This window comes from Ambystoma mexicanum, chromosome 4q (assembly GCF_040938575.1).
Source record: "Ambystoma mexicanum isolate Mex_15411 chromosome 4q, UKY_AmexF1_1, whole genome shotgun sequence".
Classification (NCBI taxonomy): domain Eukaryota; kingdom Metazoa; phylum Chordata; class Amphibia; order Caudata; family Ambystomatidae; genus Ambystoma; species Ambystoma mexicanum.
The window spans coordinates 21820644-21840861 of NC_090928.1; the positions used below are offsets into that span (position 1 = coordinate 21820644).

Below are 20218 nucleotides of genomic sequence, written 5' to 3' on the forward strand. Positions count from 1 at the left end.
AACTAATATTCCTCTGTGTATTCCCTTGGCTCACCTTGCTGTTATCTTCTACTTAGGTGCCGGAGTGCGGGGGCAACATGCCGGAGGATGCGGTGGAATGTGAAGATGCTGCGAAGGCCGGTGAGTTCAGCGCGGCTCTGCAGCAGGCGAGGCGACACGCATAAAATAACTTCTTTCTTCCAGCTCGAAGGCGCAATGGATCGGGAATTCAGGTAAGGATCAAAGGTATTGCTCTTGTTCTAACCTTTTCTCCTTCTTTCTCCCTTTTTCTAGGAGCTCCAGACTCGAGGCGGGCGTGGCAGGAGACTGGATGCAGACTTGCAGGCATGGTGAGCGTTACGCTGCTGGATGCAGAATAACGCGAAGCGTGTGCTGCTCTTCGGGCGTGGTTTAAATAGCTTCCAAAGTAGTCCCAGGTAAGCATTCCTCCCCAGCCCCACCCGAGTAAAAAATAGTCCCTAAGTAAAGTAGTCCCTTCCAGGCCTCTTTTGGCTTGGAGCTCTTGCAGCATGGTCTGCATCAGGTAAGTTTGCAGCATGGTCTGCATCAGGTGAGTTTTAATCTATGAGCCTGGTGCCTATGGTACCAGGACTGACTCTCCATATGAGCCTTGCGCCATAGGCACCAGGACTGCACCCAAATAGCCCCTAGCAGGGGTTGTTGGGCGTGCTTGGGATAACTTGATGCCTGCTTCCGGGGTTGCTGGACTTGGCATGGGTCCCCGGGGGTAGGTATCATGACAGTGTGCCCTTCTACCCAAGTGGGTAGAAGTTTTACTTCTTGCTGCTGCTCTCGTGGGTCTCATGCCATGATCATCTGCAGGATGTGCAGAACATCAGGGGGCATGTCTTCCTGCTGTGACCTTTGCCCTTCCTGCATGTAAAGAGCTGTCCAGGGTACCTTATTCTCCCTTCACTTACTCCCAGGTAGAAGATGGACAGCCAGTGTCACAGGCTGTCCTTTCCTGCAGTGCTTGGTTTCCGCATCAGCGATTCTCCATTCTCAGTTGATTGGTGTTAGGGAGAATTCTCAGAAATGTGCTAATTCCCTCCACGTTAGAGACCCCTGCAACTTTTCTGGATTTTAAGGACTTTATTTTTTAACCTGGAGAGCGTGAGACCCTTTTCCCACTCTCTCATGTATTTTAATGTGATTTTGAACTCTGTGTTTCTTTTGGTTGTGGAGTCTGACAAACTCCATAGGCATCATCTTTTACATTGTTACACAGCACCTTCAGTGAAGTGGCACAGGGAAGTCTTTCAGATTTCCCAAAGGTTTAAATACCTCCTCTTGGATAAACTACTGTTTCCAAGAGCAGTAAAGTGAAATTGACTTTAGTTAAATGTGTAACTTTCTAGACCCAGCACACACTATCCTACAATAGGGTATTGGAGGGGTTACCTAGTATCCCTTTTGTCTAGCTTCTCATGTAACCTTTTTATGTTACTTTTTTCTGACTGAATGGCTGGTGGCAGTGGTTTCGTTTTAACTACTGTGGTGTGCATTTACCGCGGGCTGCGTTCGCAGATGCAGTAAAGCACCCATGGATGCCATTTTTATCAAAATGGGTCCGGTTTTCTTTTTTCGCCATTTCTTTGTGGAAAGGTCCTTCTTGAGATTTACTCTGCGTGCCAAACCAGGTTTGGACCAAATGTTCGCTTTGCCTTTGGCGGGATTCACAAGTGAAGCCTGCCTCTGGCTCCACGGTGTCTGGGGTGGGCAGGATGTGAGGGATGTGCCTGAAACTCCCTGTGCTTAGTCTCCTAGGAGACCTGAATGCACTCTGTAGTGATTGGCCGGCTGACTGTCCGGCAAGGACAAAATATCAAAACAGCAAATTCCCACAAACCAGCTTCCTATCCTTTTCACTAAGAGCGAGTGTTCACAGATACCAAAGTATCAAATCATGATAACCCCCTACTCAAAAGAAGGCCGAATCACCATGTAGTTTATCAAAAAATATACATATTTTAATTTTTAGTATTTTCAACAACATATTGTACTTAACAATCTTGTACTAAAAACAATTATACAACAACAACATTTGGAATTCATTTCTCTGTTTGTATATGGCTTGTCTATCTGGACTAGGGATTCATATATCGAAAACCCTTTCCGTGCCCCACTCGGGGGTCTGTGTGTTAACCCTCAATGATATTATTTATGCCCTTCCTAATTTACATGGGCAAGGAGAGTGTGCCAACACTGTGTTCATGTGTTTCTAGGACCAGCATAAGTCTTAATTGCTACAGAAATATATACACGGAATCAACCCCAATACATATTCTGCTGGTTCTGTCTTCAGGGCACTTGTATTTTCCAGTGTGTCACGTATAACATTGTGTGGTACCAGCCATGGTTCCAATAATTCTAAAGACACAAAAAAATAAAAACATATAAACATTCTAAAAAAACATGGTAATGTAACTTAAAACATGACATTTCATACATAGGATCTGTATCAACTTCATCTCTATTTTCTAATACCAGTGAAAGGATATGTTACATAATAGTATCCTTGTACACCACTCAAATTTCATTTCTTTAACATACGGTCTCTTTGTATTTCGCATATCTATATCTTTCTCTGAACATTTCCATATATATCACTTATAGCCAATGTAATTGTTATATCAACATTTCTCAGAGTTTACATCCTTTTCTTTACCGTTATCATTGAATGTTAAGAACCCCGGATAACTTGTGATTCAAACTTCATCGTAATTTACCTAGAAATGGCCTCGTTTGCCAAAATGTTGGGCGGTCTGTATACTATATCCGCCCTCGGCGAGAGACGTTCTTCTCTGTGTCACCAAAGTGGCTGTTCTTGCTGTGTGAATTCGGCCTCAAGCCGTGTAATTCTAAGACAAAGAAAATACATTTCCCCAGGTTTAATCATTATCACTTAATGGAAATGGGACACTGCGTATTTTCTGTCACCCGCCTTACCAGTTTAGAGATTTTCAAGATTTATCTGGGTGTAACTAGCTCCACGCGGGAGAGTCCACTTTCTCACTGAGTTCTCGCTTTACGTGTGCCGGTAGTTTTAATGCCTGGTGGATCAGAAGGGGGAGAGGATTCAGAAACACATGATCGTCCGTGTCTTGCGACTCCCAGGCTTCTCTTTCATGGTTCTTACCTCATCCGGGAAAAGCGTGCTTGCACTATTATGTCCATCAATGGGTACACCTGCAACGTCTCCAGTGCTGTGTGCCCGTAAGACTCCCTGTTCCGGTTTAAAGGGTAAACAGCGTCATGTCACACGCAATGTTATACGTGACACACTGGAAAATACAAGTGCCCTGAAGACAGAACCAGCAGAATATGTATTGGGGATGATTCCGTGTATATATTTCTGTAGCAATTAAGACTTACGCTGGTCCTAGAAACACATGAACACAGTGTTGGCACACTCTCCATGCCCATGTAAATTAGGAAGGGCATAAATAATATCATTGAGGGTTAACACACAGACCCCCGAGTGGGGCACGGAAAGGGTTTTCGATATATAAATCCCTAGTCCAGATAGACAAGCCATATACAAACAGAGAAATGAATTCCAAATGTTGTTGTTGTATAATTGTTTTTAGTACAAGATTGTTGAGTACAATATGTTGTTGAAAATACTAAAAATTAAAATATGTATATTTTTTGATAAACTACATGGTGATTCGGCCTTCTTTTGAGTAGGGGGTTATCATGATTTGATACTTTGGTATATGTGAACACTCGCTCTTAGTGAAAAGGATAGGAAGCTGGTTTGTGGGAATTTGCTGTTTTGATATTTAACTGTCCTCACCCACCCAGCCCCCAAAAAGAGGACTATCTGTAGCTCATAAGGACGGATGTCCGGCAAGGACAGCCACCCTGCTGGGTGACTGACAGCTAGGCTGGAATTAGCTAGGTTGGAATTAATGTGAGAGAACTGAATAAAAGGCAAGGCTTTTGGCTTGGAAGGCAGAGTCGACCACTGGACAAAGGAACAAAAGAAGAACTTGAAGAGTACGCCTGCTGCAACTACTGGACCATTAGTTTGCCTGGCAAAGCCCTGCTGCTGTGCTGAAACACCAAATTCGTAGCGACAGAGAAGCCCCTGAAAGGACGACTTCTCCCCTTGAGTTGGTGGGACCAATCAACTTAAAAGGAAGCCAATCGGACATCCTTCTCAGAGCTGGTTGAATTTCGACAGAGTTGCTGCTGGAAACCGAATAGCCACGGAGAGGAACACCAGTTTGTGTGCGTTGCTTTTAAGTTGGCAAAGAGCTCCAGGAAGATCCTCCAGACTCCCAGGAAGCAGGACTGACCGAGCCTGAGCCCCCTCAACAGAGTGCGGGGCCACAGAAGCAAGGAAAGTCCATCTTGACAGCCAGGAACCGTGATGTTGCTATTTGTGGTAGTCCTGTGGAGCTGAAACACTGAAGTACCACTTGTTAGAAAGATTGCCGGTTGGAGCGGTGACCGTCCCATTGTAGAGCAGGATTCCCCAGAAGTCCTCCCTCTTGTCCCCACGACTGAGGCTCAGGAACAGTGAGATCTGCAGAGATGCACAGGAGCAGAAGTTATCTGCTGCACTTTTTCTTCAATGCAAAGGTACTGTAAAGTCTGAGAGAACTTACCTCTCATTGTAGAGTTGGTTGCATCTTCTACCACTCACAAGTTTAATCAGCTTGTGGCCCTACATTTGATTCTTCTTTTCTTCAAGGACTTCTAAAACATTGTGCAAGACTTTTGTACTTACATAACAGAAGTGCTTCATCCTGTATAAGACTTTTGCCCATTGACTTTGGCTTAGCCTGTTATACTGAATAACTCTGTTTAGGGGATCCAAAAGTATTTGCCTGCTTAAGAATATTTGTGGTCTCTTGTTGTTCTAATAACCTTTTCCTTTGACCAACTAATAGGAGTATTCTAAATGCAAACAGTAAGATATTAATGTCCCCAGCACCCTAGCTATTGAAGTCACCTGAGGGTGTAGGTTGTGTCTGTGGGCCATCCGAAAAAGGGTCTTTACTGATTTAGAAACTAAGAGTGTACAGTATTGAGGTGTATTTGTGTGTTACTTTTTATATTGCTCCCTTCTGAAGAAGGATTATTCTAACTGATAAATAAATTAATAATTGTTTATTCAGGAAATCTTGTGTGTAAGAGTTTATTTGAATACTTGTCACTGTGAATCTCTGTGTACCACCCCTACAGCTCACATTGACCCCTCTTGAGATAGGCCTAGCTGCTCAACACGCTATCAAAACTGTGTAGTACAAGTGTATACCAAAGGTTGGGTTTCCTATACCTGTAGTCAGAGTTGTTGTAGTGCACCCAAAGGGTACTGCATAGAAACTTGCCTAACAATTGGTCCTGCTTTGAATGGTGGCATACCTTCTCCTCTGTGAAACTCCTTTCCCTCGGCTATATCAAGGTGCCTATCTCGAAGATGCTCCATGGGTCCACCATCTTGTCCTGGAAGTAGTACTTTTTGCAGAGAGCCTGCGCGAAGCAGGTGACGTGGAACACTCCTCAGGTCAGGTAGTCCTGGAGGCTGTTGATTTCACTGGTTTGGGTCGAAGCCATTCTAATAACCTTGCTCCAGAACATGTCCCTGTACAACATGACGTGATTTCCATTCACCTCCTTCACCTGCCTCTGTATGACATTCTCCAGCATGGGGTCTGGCATGGATTCACATGCTCATGAATATTCCCCGTCGTCAGGCTGGGAATCCTCGGTAAAGAAAAAACCAGTATCAGTTTCGTTTCTGATCTGTCTTTCGTAGTAGTAACCAATCACTGATCTCTGCGTCATACTGACCACAGCCAATGACTGCCCTCTACCTAAGCCCCGCCTCTGGCAGCCATCTTCAGATTTTTACCGCACGTTCATGTGTTGGGATCCTCGTGCTATTGCTCTCGAGCGTTAGTGCTATTTTTTCACGTTTTTTCTCAAAAACTTCGTTTTTTCGGTCAAAAGAGCCTCAAGCTCCACTGACTCTCCATCCGATCAACGGGGACCCGTGTCGGATTCGTCTACGCCCCTCAAGGGTGAAGATTTCGTCGAGCTACGCTTTTGGAGGACTCCAGAAGTTTCTCAGGCCCATCTCGGACATGGCCCAGGAGAAGGGAAGCTCGACGCCCGGAAAGCTGTTCAGGGTCTGCCCTGGATGCCAGCTACAGAATGTCTTTAAGGAAGACGAACACTCCTTTTGTCTTTACTGCCTACATGAGGACAAGACGCACATGGAGAAGGACTGTGCGTTTTGCGGCAACATGTCGGAGCGGACCATGAAGGACCGCCATCAACGTCTCGCCAACTGGCTGGAAGGGAAGAGCCCGTCCGGCGAGAAGAGGAGGAAGAAATCCGAGCGGTCTTCTAAGACCTTTGAGGACGCCCCGGCGACGGGGGTCCAACACAAGGCCAAGCACCGCGAGTCCACTGGCACTGGGAGCGCCGAACGGTCGGGCTCTACGGGCGCCAGGCAGGGCGCACCCTCCCCGGCGCCATCAACCACGAGCCAACGCCCTGGGTCGGGTAAGAGGAAGGCCGAGCACCCGGCGAAGCTCCTGGAGAGGCCCCGGTCGAGCTCGAAGGCCCCATCGGAGGGGGAGTGAGGCAGTGTCCCCGCTCATAAGGCGGTGAGCGCACCTAAGGTGGTGAAGGCCTTAATCCATCCGGCCAAGGCCTCTATCGAGACTGTCGCGGCGGCCCTGGCTCAGCCTGTGGAGGCTACACCAGTGGTGGCGACCTCGGGGCTCAGAGTCTCCCTGCCACCGCGGAGGGAGTCCTCTTTTGTGGCCATCGACAGGACCCCCGTGAAACCTCCGGCGGAGAAGAAGGGGGGGAAGGAGGTCGTTGTGGATTCGGCCTCAACCTCTGAGGAAGAGCTGATCGAGGTCTTAAGCCACGACCTTGGAAGAAGACCAGCCCGTCGGGAGGGATCCCGACGCAGGAGACGACGATATCGTCGAGGGTGACGACGGGGCCCCTGCCCGCCCGTCGGACTCCCCTCTGCCAGCACCGCAAGACAACTCGGCGGCCATTTTGTTGGCTATACAGTCCTTCTGCTCGGAGATAAGGACGAGACTACCGTTACCACCAGCAGAGGAAGCACTCCCGTCGCGGGATCCAGAACCTGGACCTTCTGGCAGCCCTCCCCCCAAGAAAAGAAGGATTCACCCTCCACCTCCTTTTCAGCCGTCGCGCCCCGCTCAGCCCTCCTCCCCGTCCACGACTCGAGGGGATGATACGGGGACTGACACGGCCGCGACGGGTACGGACGACGAGGTGTACGACGAGGATCTACCGTCGTCGCCTCCCACCCGGGCTTCCCCGCCCGACGAGATTGGATCGTTTCACTCCATGATCGCCAGGGCATCCGAGCTCTTCCAGCTCTGCCCTGAGGAGAAGAAGAAGGAAGGTTTCTTTTATCAACGGCGCGAGGCCAAGAGGAAGACGGTCCTCGCGGTACCTCTACTGGACGATATTTGGGATGAGGGCCTCGCCCTCCTCAAGAACCCATCCACGACGCCAGCTAGAAGAGACCGGTACGAGAAGAAGTACCGGGTCCAGACGCGGCCCCCTTGTGCCTCCGGGCACTGCCTACCCCGGACTGCATCGTCTCCGCGGCTGCCAGGAAGAAAGCGGGGGGGGGGCGGCCTCTACGTCGACTTCCCCGCCGGACGGCGAGGGAAAGAAATTGGACACTATGGGGCGCAGAGTCATCTCGTCTGCAGCGACGACGATTAAGGCGGCCAACGCCTTGGCTATCGTAGCCCGCTATGACAGGGAGCTGTGGTACAAACTGACTCCCCTGCTGGACTTCCTACCGGACCACAAGCGGGCGGAGGCCCTGGAGATCCTACAGGAAGGTGAGGTGGCGTCGGACCACGCCATCACTATTGCGACGGACATCGCCGACACTGGATTTCGCCAGTTGGGCAACGGCGTGTGCCTTAGGCGGCGTGGATGGCTCAAGGCTACGGATTTCCGTCAAGACGTGCAAACCAGAGTCCTGGACATGCCGTTCGATGGGAACAACCTGTTTTGTAAAACAGTGGACGATTCCCTTCAGGCCATTAAAGCGGACACGGAGACGGCCCGGGCTCTCGGGGTTCTCCAGCAATGGCGGCCGCCCTTTCGGAGCGGCGGAGGCAAGGGCGCCTCCAAAGGTTCCGGCGGCGGATTTTCCACTTAACGCCAAGCGGCCTGTTCGTCGTCTCAGGAGGCTTACAGGGGACGAGGCAAGTCAGGCGGACCCCGCCGTCGTCGCCAAGGAGGTCAAGGCGGCAAAGCCTCGTCGAAGCAGGATTGAACCGGCCGTGGGGTCGGGCCCCCACCGAAGCACCCCGGTGGGAGGCCGGCTGGCGAGCTTCGTCAGCGTGTGGGAGTCCATCTCCACCGACCGTTGGGTGCTGGACGCCCTAGCCCAGGGCCACGCGCTCGAGTTTCAAAGAAGGTGCCCGCGCGTCCCCCCTGTGGCCAGGAAAGAGCTTCACGTCCCTCAGCTTCTCCTGCAGGTAAAGGCGATGCTCAGGAAGGGCGCCATCGAACTCGTCCCAAAGAGGCTTCGGGGCTCCAGAGTTTATTCAAGATACTTCCTCGTGAAGAAGACGACGGGAGGATGGCGCCCCATCCTAGACCTACGACGACTCAACAAGTTCATCAAGGCACAGAAGTTCCGGATGGTCACCCTCCAGCACGTCCTGGGTCAGCTGGAGGAGGGCGACTTCCTGTCGTCGTCGGATTTGGAGGATGCCTACTTCCATATTCCCACCCTAAAGGGGCACCGAAAATTTCTCAGGTTCGTGGTCCAAGGGCGTCACTATCAGTTCAGAGCCCTTCCCTTCGGACTACGGTCGGCACCTAGGGTATTCACCAAGTGCCTCGCACCAGTGGCGGCGCAGCTGCGCCGAGAGGGGATCCACGTCTACCCCTACCTGGACGACTCGCTCATCCGAGCCAAGACGAGGGAGCTCGCCGTGGAGCACACGGCAAGGACCGTCCAACTTCTCACGGACCTGGGATTCTCCGTGAACTACGCCAAGTCCCACCTGGTACCCTCGCAAGACGCACTGTATCTGGGAGCGAAGCTCGACACAGTGTCCCTTCTGGCCTCCCCGTCGGAGGAAAGGACCAGGTCCATCCTGGGCAATGTACAGCAGATGCTGGTTGCCGACGCGGCCAAGGTGAGGTCCATCAAGTCCCTCCTCGGAATTATGTCTTCCTGCATCTACCTCATTCCCCTGTGCAGGCTCCGGATGCGCCCGTTGCAGGAGTTCCTGGACGCGCGCTGGATCCAAACGACAGGCAGCTTCGAGGAGATCACACTCGACGAGAGTTTCCGACGAGCGATCCGGTGGTGGGGCACCCGCGCGCATCTGATGGCGGGCATGGACTTCCAGACCCCAGGCCACCAGGAGACAGTGACCACGGATGCCTCCCTGGAAGGGTGGGGAGCACACACCGAAAAACTGCACGCGAGAGGCCTTTGGCTCCCGACAGAGAAGTCCCTCCATATCAACGTCCTGGAGCTCCGCGCAGTGTTTTAGGCCCTCAGGTCCTTCCTTCCGTCCCTCAAGGGCAAGGTGGTGAGGATCTTCACCGACAACACCACCACCATGTTTTACATCAGGAAACAGGGCGGAACCAGGTCCCCAGCACTGTCCAAGGAGGCGCAGGACCTGTGGCATTGTGCCGTCGCCCAACGGATGTTTCTGGTGCCGTTTCATCTGGCAGGGATTAAAAACACCATCGCCGACTCACTCAGCAGGGAGCTGCACTCGTGCCACGAGTGGGAACTACGGCAGGATCTAGTGGATCGCCTCTTCCGACGGTGGAGCACACCCCAGATCGACCTGTTCGCGACGGCGGCGAACTCCAAGTGCCAGAGGTTCGCCAGCAGGTTTCCCCAGCCGAGGAGCATGGGCGATGCTTTCTCGCTCCCCTGGGAGGGCCTGTTCCTATACGCGTTCCCTCCATTACCACTGCTGATCCGGCTCATCAACCAGCTCAAGAGGTCACGGTGCAGGATGATCCTCGTCGCACACGCGTGGCCGAGGCAGATATGGTTCCCGGACCTTCTGGACTTGTCAGCGTCCCCGTCAATCAAGCTGCCAGTGGACGCGGATCTGCTCTCCAGGGAAGGAGGCGCCATCCTCCACCACGACCCGAAGTCGCTGAACTTACAGGCCTGGCTCCTGCAGCGCTAGAGTTTGGAGGATACAGACTACCGGCCAACTGCAGAGAGGTTCTTGCAAAGGCCAGGGCTTCCTCGACTCTGAAATGCTACGGACACAAATGGAAGAGGTTCTCTGTCTGGTGCCACGCACAGAAGATTAACCCTCTAAGGATCACGGCTCCCCAAGTACTGCCGTACCTGTTGACTCTGGCCAAAGCTGGACTGGCACACGCGTCCATCAAGATTCATCTTGCTGCGATCTCCCGATACACCAGAACCACGGGGCGGACGTCCTTGTGGTCTCATCGTCTGGTGAAAGAGTTCATGAAGGGACTGTTCAGATCGTTCCCGCCGGTGAAGGCTCCGGCCCCGGCGTGGGAGCTCAACGTGGTGCTGACCAAGCTCATGGGACCTCCGTTCAAGCCTCTGCACTCGGCCCCGTTGAAGTTTCTGTCGTGGAAAACAGCGTTTCTTGTGGCCATCACCTCCGCACGACGGGTGGGAGAGATCCAGGCCCTTTCCTGCAAGGCCCCGTACTTGACTTTTCACGACACGAGGGTAGTGCTCAGGACGCACCCCTCCTTCATGCCCAAGGTGCCGTCGGACTTCCACCTCAACGAACCCTTGGTGTTACCTGTGTTCTTCCCGTCGCCTTCGTCGCCGGCTGAGAGGACTTTGCACTCGCTGGATGTGGCTAGAGTGCTGAAGTTCTACGTGGACCGCACAAAGTGTTTCCGGAAGACGTCACAACTCTTTGTGAACTTTGGACCTGTCAATCAGGGGAAGGCTCTCTCGAAGGCTTCCATTTCCAGATGGCTCTCCGGCTGTATCATGTACTGTCACCGGTTGGCAAACCGACCGCTGCCTGGCGTCCGAGAGCCCATTCCACCAGAGCGATCGCAGCTACCACGGCGTTCCTATCTGGTGTGCCCCTGCTGGACATATGCAGGGCTGCTACGTGGAGGTCGACGCACACCTTCACGAAATTCTACTGCGTCGATCGGGATTCCAGGGAGGAGTCCAGGGTCGGCCAAGCAGTGCTGCGCAACCTGTTCGCCTGAGGTGAGCCTGGTGAGGAGGTAAGATGCTTAATGTTGAGTTTGATGTAATGCTTAATGTTGAGCCTTTGCCACCTCCCGTGGTTGTGCATGTGTGTACTGCTATGTATTCTTTATTCATGAGCATGTGAATCCATGCCAGACCCTATGCTGGAGAAGGAACAAGTTACTTACCTGTAACTGTTGTTCTCCAGCATGGGTCTGGCATGGATTCACATGCGAACCCTACCGCCTACCCCTCTGCGGCTCTTCACTTGGTCATACTGCCACTTCACGTGCTTCCAAATCTGAAGATGGCTGCCAGAGGCGGGGCTTAGGTAGAGGGCAGTCATTGGCTGTGGTCAGTATGAAGCAGAGATCAGTGATTGGTTACTACTATGAAAGACAGATCAGAAACGAAACTGATACTGGTTTTTTCTTTACCGAGGATTCCCAGCCTGACGACGGGGAATATTCATGAGCATGTGAATCCATGCCAGACCCATGCTGGAGAACAACAGTTACAGGTAAGTAACTTGTTCCTTCTGGCGCATTCACTGCTTGGGTTTATGGGACCAGGGGTTGCTCCACCCCTAGTTGGTTTCTCACCACCTGGTTTGGTTCTGCTGGTTCCCTGGGAGGTACTTCCCTTCCCACCAGCAGCACTGGCACTACAGTGCTGTTTCACACTGCACATTTTTCCCCATGGTGGGTGAATCTTCTCCTGGGTTCATGGGTCCCCCTTCCCTTCGCCGCGAGCTGCATGCCTTAGGCCTTCCTTCCTGGGTGCTCCTCTTGCTGGTTCCCCTCTTAAATCTGCACGTCCTGTGCCAGAGTTCGGGCGTCACTGCTGATGCGTGCTACCTTCATTGTCTCTCTCTCTCTCTCCATGGTCGCTCTCAAACTGGGTCTCACTCCTTCCTGGACTTTAAAAGTGGATAATGGCTGAAAGCAACAAACATGGATCCCCACCTCAGAAAGGGGAGTACAGGAGTTGATTCTTGGTAACGAGTTAGATTGGTGCAAGCCTAATCAGTATGGCGTCCATTTATGCGCCAGAAATTGTCACCAGTGCCTATTGTATCAATCCTTATAGGAACATGTATTACACTTGATTTTAGGGACTCCTGCCCACAATATATTCAAAATATAATGCACCTCTCAGGTTTGTGTAAGCTCCCAGATTCCACCGGAGGGTTTTTGGGGATTTGCCAGCATTGAGTGACTATCAAATATTTGCAGGTCAATTCAGTTCAGTTTTGCATGAGGGGGCCTCCGACTAGTCACATGTTAAACAAACTTCACTCAACTCATATGTCTTCTATGCTTATATTGAAATACCATCCCACCCTCTAAATCGCTATGTACTGTAATCTTTGAGCCTTTTAGCAGAAATCCTACTCATTTTAGTAAATAATATTTCTAAAGCACAATCGTGATTTGTTTTCAGAAAATGAAAGGTGCTAATGTAATATGACTTGCCAATACCTTGACTGAAAACATTAAGAAATGCATTGATTTTTGTGAGTTAATTTAATGTTTCTTTGATATGTCTGTTTTTGTAATCTCTTTGCAGATTTTTATAAACAAAATAATTGGACGGGTCTTCAAGGCTGCGTTTAGTAACAATCAAGCATCCGTAAAGTACCTCATAGAATGGCTCCTTATATTGATTCTGCACAAGTTTCCACAAATCCTTTCTCACTTTTGGGATTGTTTCTGCTGTGTAAGTAATTTGGGAAATGTTAATGTTATTTCCATAGTTAATTTTGAAAGGCAGTGTGACGGGGTGGCTGCCTCGAATAACCACAGTGGAGTCAGTGGTATGTTCCAAGGGTCTTTACTGGAGCTTTACAACAGAATGACTGTATGGTCAACAGGGTGCCCTCCCTTGCTCTCTACTTCACCACGGATAACCCCGTCCCTAGTCGAGGCGTCCCCAACAGAAATGTTATTTTCTCTCCAAAGTGGACACCTATCTGTCTGTCAGCTGTCTTATTCTATTGATGTTTCCCTAAAACGATGGCTGCCTAACTTCCTCTGGGATTTTCTAGTCTTTGCCTGTCCTACCCAGCTTAGTATCTTCAGGAGTTAGGGATGGTGTCTTTCGTCCAGTGCCACTCGCTCTCCTTTTACACACATTCTTACTTGACCCATCACTACCCTGGGTTCCTAAGATGTTCTTCTCCCGTCACGCTACTATCCCTCCAATCTCTCACTCCACATTTCCACCTCCTCCCTTTGATCTTACTTCTCTTCTTACTCATTTTCTTACTTTCAATCTGATCTCCAACTTATACCTTCGTCCCTCCTTCCTCTGCTACTACTACAGCCTCTCCTTTCTTACCACTACTCCTATCTCCCACTCCTTGTTGCTGCGACCACTTCTCTGATACCACCATCTCTCGCCTCCACTACTCCTTCTCTACTGTGACTACTACTCAATAAGACTTACTACCATTCACTACTACCACCTCCTAACCTACTCTCCTGCTCCCACAACTACTACCACCATGCTACTCCTACTATTACCTCTACTCCTCAAACTCTTGACTCATTTACAAATACCCCCTCTCTCCAAAAGCTCCCGCACTCCAGACACTCTTGCCTCCTCTGGTCTCTCAGATGTCCTCTGCCAACTCCTGTCCTCACTCAATTAACCCACACCAAGCCACATACACATACTTACTAATATACCACAACCCCTCCCAGGATTGTATACTTACCCTGGCCTATAGTCTTTCCTGGCTCCAAAGAGTATGACAGGGTTAGAGGTTTGCGAGGGCTGGTAAACTTTCCCATGCAATCTAACAGCATTTCTAACTTGGAGCCAGTAATGGGTCTAAGGGACAGTAAGGCCCTCCTGGAGGCCTTCGCTTAATAATATCCCAGGTGGGCTAGTGAATTTGTCTTTGCGCGCGGACTCCAGCTGACACTGCCAGCTACTCCCCATGTTTACTCCCTACTCCCGGCGTTCTGTGCCGTGGACGGCACCATCAGTACATTTAAGGAGGGGGATCTGCCTTCACACCGGCACCAATTGGATTGTTGGCATGGGGCGGACTCCCTGCCCCCTTTTGACAGTACCTGGAAGCAGCCCTATCAGAGCAGTTTCATATTTTATTCAGGCATTTCCTCATACTTTGAACAGTTTGGTAGCCGGGGTTCAGAGTGAACAAGGTAAGTGCTTATACAATTCTGTCAAGAAGGTTTGGGAGGAGTGTAGAGACAGTTGCTGAGATGTTATTTCACGGGTCTCTGCTGGGCAAGTTCTTCACTGAAGAAATTATTAGCAGAAATGTGCTGTGGGTCTGATGTTATTTTGTGTGTCACTACTATATCCTTGGCCCATACCTAAAGAAGGATTTTCCTTCACTCTTGTAGTCTTTCCTTATGCAGTCTTGGGTGGGAAGTTTGACTATGTTGTCTCTTTTTGTGCTGCATTTCTCCCCTATCCTGTTTCCTTCTCAGAAGGGGAAGCTTTCTGGTGAGCAAGTTGCTCTCGTGGATGTCACTACCTTTCTGTATGAATGATGGAGAATTTCTTGGCTGTCATTTGGGACAGAATAGGCAGCCATAGCCACAGTGACCGATTACCTGGTCAACCACAAGCAGTTATCTACTTTCTCCAGCATGGGGTCTGGCATGGATTCACATGCTCATGAATATTCCCTGTCGTCAGGCCGGGAATCCTCGGTATAGAAAAAATCAGTATCAGTTTCGTTTCTGATCTGTCTTTCTTAGTAGTAACCAATCACTGGTCTCTGGGTCATACTGCCCCCAGCCAATGACTGCCCTCTGCCTAAGCCCCGCCTCTGGCAGCCATCCTCAGATTTTTACCGCACATTCAAGCGTTGGGAGTCCTCGTGCTTAGCTCTCGAGCTTTTGCTGCGTTTTTGCGCTTTTTCAGGAGAGTTTTCTCATTTTTCGGTTAAATAGAGCCTCAAGCTCCACCGTTTCTACATCCAATCAAAGGGGATCCGTTTCAGAGTTTTCTACGCCCCTCAAGGGTGAAGATTTCGTCGAGTTACGCTTTTGGAGGATTCCAGAAGTTCCGAGGCCTACCCCGGACATGGCCCAGGAGAAAGGAAGCTCGACGCCCGGGAAGCTGTTCAGGACCTGCCCTGGATGCCAGCTTCAGAATGTTTTCAAGGAGGACGAGCATTCGTTATGCCTCTACTGTCTCCATGAGGACAAGAGGCACACGGAGAAGGACTGTGCGTTTTGTGGGAACATGTCGGAGCGGACCATGAAGGATCGCCACCTCCGTCTTGCCAACTGGCTGGAAGGGAAGAGCCCGTCAGGCGAGAAGAAGAAAAAGAAGTCCGAGCGGTCTTCTAAATCCTGTGAGGGCGCCCCGGCGACAGGGGCCCAACAAAAGGCCAAGCACCGGGAGCGCCGAACGGTCGGGCTCCTTGGCTGCCAGGCAGGGCGCATCCTCCCCGGCGCCATCAACCACGAGCCAACGCTCTGGCTCGGGTAAGATGAAGTCCGAGAACCCGGCGAAGCTTCTGGAGAGGCCCCGGTCGATCTCGAAGATTCCGGCAGAGGGGAAGCGAGGCTCGGACCCTCCCCCCAAGGGGAAGGCCCCAGGCGTACAGAAGGTGAAGATGGCCTTAATTCACCCTGCTAAGACCTCGATTGAGGATGTCGCAGTGGCCCTGGCTCAGCCTGTGGAGACTACGCCAGTGGAGGCGACCTCAGGACCCAGAGTCTCCCTGCCACCGCGGAGGGAGTCATCTTTTAGGCCCATTGAGAAGACCCCCACGAAGTCCTCGTTGGAAAAGGTGGGGAAGGGGCAGGTGGCCATCGATGATACGGACAAGACCTCTGAAGAACAGTTCATCGAAGTCGTGGAAGAAGCCCAGCCCATCGGGAGGGATCCCGACGAGGGCGGCGACGAGAGCAACGGTGTCGCCGACGAGGTTCCCCAAGGGCCCTCGCGCCCGTCGTTTCCGGCGCCGCAGGACACTTCGGTGGCCATTTTGTCAGCGATTCAGTCCTTATGCTCGGAGATGAGGACAACGTTGCCCCTCCCCCCGACGGAGGTACCTGAGCCAGACCCGACGGGGGAACCGGAGCCAGGACCTTCGGAAAGTCCAACGCATAAGAGGAGGACGACGCATCCTACGCCACCTCCCCACCTCTGCGGCCTGCTCTGCCATCCCCCCGGTCTACTACCCACGGGGATTGTTAGGGAGAATTCTCTGTTTAGGCTGAATTTCCTAACCTAGTGAGTCCCCCAGCAGCTTTGCTGGATTTTTGGGGTTTATTTTTTTCTCCTGCCAAGAGTGAGACTCTTTTTACCCTCACTCTTGGACATGATTTGAGTGTGTTCCTTTGACTCTAGATGTGTTTAATGGGCTATGGGGTCTTTTACTCCATAGGGCTTCATGTGTTTTTGTGATGTGTGTTACACAGCACCCTCAGTGCAGTAACACAGGGGTGTCATAGTGACCCCCCCAGTATAGACTCCATACCCTGGGACTGACAACTGTCTCCCAGGGCATGTAAAGTCACCATTGACTTTACTAGTCTGGAATTCTGAACAGAACCAGTACAAACCATCATATTGTGGACGTACTGGCTGGGGCAATTCGATTGCCCCGGGGTCTGTTAGTCGAGGGGGCACGTCTCCGTCCCCCCTGATCGAGTTTTGGCTGGTGGCAGTGGATACTATTTTTTATATTCAACCGCGAATATTTCTCTATGGGATTTTCCCATTGTTCAAGGCTGCTATCTTTATTTATTTAATTACGATAGCCTCGAACATACCGCCGGTTTATTTATTTATTATTAATTCTCCGGTTGGTATTTTTTGCCAAAACTCGGTTCTAAAATGGCGTTTGTGTTCTCTTCTGTGACTCCAACCCAAGTCGAGCCCTTTGTTCCACTTTTTTGGCAGGCTTCTCCACAGAAGCCCTCCAAAGTGGTGCCACTCTGTCTGGGGTACTTAGGAGTGGTGGAGGGGGATTTAGGCACCCTGGACTGAGTTGCCTAGGCAACTCAAGTCGCACTCCGTCCTGATTGGCCCAAGTGGTGAGCCGGCCGGCTCACCACTTAGCATGTTTGAGTAACAGCTAGGCTGAGTGAATGGGGGTTTTCTGCATAAAAGCAAGGCTTTGGGGACTGGAACTTCAGAAGTCGCCACAGGACCTAAGAATCCGATGAGGGAGAAGCTGAGCCGACCTGCTGCGACAACACCACCGGTGGAGCCCTGCTGAACCGTCTCACCACTTTTCCCAACGACAGAGGAGATCTTCCGCCGGAGAGTCTTCTTCCTTTGACTGGTGGGGATAACCAGTTTCACCGTCTTTTCGCGTTCTCGACGCATCTCATGGCCGCCTTGCCTGTGCCAAGCACCCCGGCAACCGGAATACCAAGTTTTACCACGACCGCGAAATAAAGGGTAATACCTTTAACCGGAAAACTCTGCGGCTGGTTTCTTCCCTGGCAGTGCAACGACCTTCATCTTTCCTCCAAGTCGAGATCTTCTCTTCCCCTGGACGAAGGCGAGACTTGCACCCGCTGCCAGGAACAACTGCCACCGCTGGAGGATCCTTCCCACTTAAGGTACCGTGTTCCGCCTGGCTTCCCTTGCCACCGACTGTACGGGGTAGATTTAGCCCCCGGCTTTCGAACCTGGGTTAGCCTGGGACACCCTGGCTAAACTTTTCTGAGCCTCTCTAAACTCTTTTCGAACTCTCTGCAAGACTTTCAAAGCCTAGTGTAACTGTGTGATCTTGGGCGCATTTGTGCTCTGCCCTCTCTAAGAGTGGGCCCAGCCTATGGACTTTGGCTCACCAGTGACTTTTTGCTCTTCTGCCTTGCTAAAAGTGTTCCTAAATCTTAGAGTGGTGTATCTTCACATATTCTGCCTTTTTCCCCTCCCTTTTTCATGAATTTATTGGAGTGCCATCTAGTTAAGCGCTCACCTCTGTCTGGAAATAAGTGGTGTTAACTAAGACTTGTCTGATAAGGAATAAGGGTTGTATATATCATAATAGTAACTGTGTTTAGAGTGTTTTACAATAAGAGTGCTGGAGTGTTTCAAACAGTGTGTTTTTAAATAAATAATGATATACTTTGATACCAAAGCTCTGGTCAGTGTTTGCTTGTGCTATTGGGTCTGAGTGCCTATTGTGTATACTTTGCATACTGCCTAACTCTTCCTGAGGGAAGTCTGAGTGCTCAGCCACAGCTACCGGGTAAATCTGGGTGGTACAGACTGCTACCAAGTGGGTTTACTGCTAACACCTGTAGTCCTAAATCTTTTGCAGTGTTCCCAAAGGGAACTGCACAGGTTTCTGCCTAACAGGGATGATACAGGCACGGACACGGCTACGACAGGTACAGATGACGACGGAGGCGACGACGGGACGTGTCCCCCCGTCACCCCCTGCTCGGGCGTCCCCGCCCGACGAGATTGGATCCTTTCATGCCATGATTTCCAGGGCATCTGAGCTCTTCCAGCTCTGCCCAGAAGAGAAGAAGAAGGAAGGGTTCCTTTACCAACGGCGCGAGGCTAAAAGGAAGACGGTCCTCACCGTACCACTTCTTGATGACATCTGGGATGAGGGGCTCGCCCTCCTCAAGAACCCTGCCATGGCACCGGCAAAGAGGGACCGGTACGAGAAGAAGTACCGGGTCCCCGACGCTGCCCCCTTGTGCCTTCGAGCGCAACCTACCCCGGATTCGGTCATCTCGGCGGCGGCAAAGAAGAAAGCTGTGGGGGCATCGGCCTCGACATCAACTTCCCCGCCGGACGGCGAGGGCAGGAAGCTGGACACGATGGAACGACGGATCATCTCATCCGCAGCGACGACTATCAAGGTGGCCAACGCCCTGGCTATCGTAGCCCGCTACGACAGGGAGTTGTGGTTCAAAATCGCCCCTCTGTTGGACTTCCTCCCGGACGCCAAAAGGGCTGAGGCCCTTGAAATCCTACAGGAAGGTGTGATTGCTTCGGACCACGCCATCACGGTGGCAGGGGACATCGGCGACACCGGTTTCCATCAGTTGGGCAACGGCGTTTGCCTGAGACGACGAGGATGGCTCAAGGCGACGGATTTCCGCCAGGACATACAGACCAAGGTTTTGGACATGCCCTTCGACGGGAACAACCTGTTCGGGAAGGCGGTTGATGAGTCCCTTCAGGCCATCAAGACCGACACAGAGACTGCCCGGGCACTGGGAGTGCTCCAACAATGCCGGCTGTCCCTTCGGAGCTCCGGAGGCAGACAAGGTGCCTCCAAGGGATCCGGCAGTGGCTCCTTCACGTACCGCCAAGCGGCAAGATCTTCGTCCCAGGAAGCCTACAGGGGACGTGGCAAGTCAGGTGGTGCCCGTCGTCGTCGACAGGGAGGTCAAGGAGGCAAGGCGGCCTCCAAACAAGATTGAACCGACCGTGGGGTCGGACCCCCGGCGAAGCACCCCGGTGGGAGGCCGGCTGGCAAGGTTCGTCAGCGTGTGGGAGTCCATAACCACCGGCCGTTGGGTGCTGGACGCCCTGGCCCAAGGGCACTCCCTCGAGTTTCAGAAGAAGTGCCCTCGCGTACCACCCGTGGCCAGGAAGGAAAATCACGTCCCTCAACTACTGTTGGAAGTAAGGGCGATGCTCAAGAAGGGTGCCATCGAGCTCGTCCCAAAGAGGCTTCGGGGCTCTGGAGTTTACTCAAGGTACTTCCTCATAAAAAAGAAGACAGGAGGATGGCGCCCCATCCTGGACCTGCGACGACTGAACAAGTACATCAAGGCACAGAAGTTCCAGATGGTCACCCTCCAGCATGTGCTGGGACAGCTGGAGGAGGGCGATTTCCTGTCGTCGTTGGACTTGGAGGATGCGTACTTCCACATCCCCATTCTAAAAAGACACCGAAAGTTCCTCAGGTTAGTGGTCCAAGGCCGGCACTACCAGTTCAAGGCCCTCCCGTTCGGATTGAAGTCGCCTACAGGGGATACATGTCTACCCCTACCTGGATGACTGGCTCATCCGGGCAAGGACAAGGGAGCT

At 51.6% G+C, this 20218-nt stretch overlaps 1 protein-coding gene across 6 annotated transcripts in view; it reads left to right on the forward strand.

The window, feature by feature from the left end:
* Positions 1 to 20218, forward strand: part of TARBP1 (TAR (HIV-1) RNA binding protein 1) — a 2688190-nt gene that overhangs the window by 2117229 nt on the left and 550743 nt on the right. For all 6 annotated transcript variants that reach the window (XM_069607367.1, XM_069607363.1, XM_069607366.1 and 3 more), the window contains exon 22: positions 12782 to 12931. In XM_069607367.1, coding sequence (XP_069463468.1) covers positions 12782 to 12931 — 150 coding nt within the window. The remainder of the gene's footprint in view (positions 1 to 12781; positions 12932 to 20218) is intronic.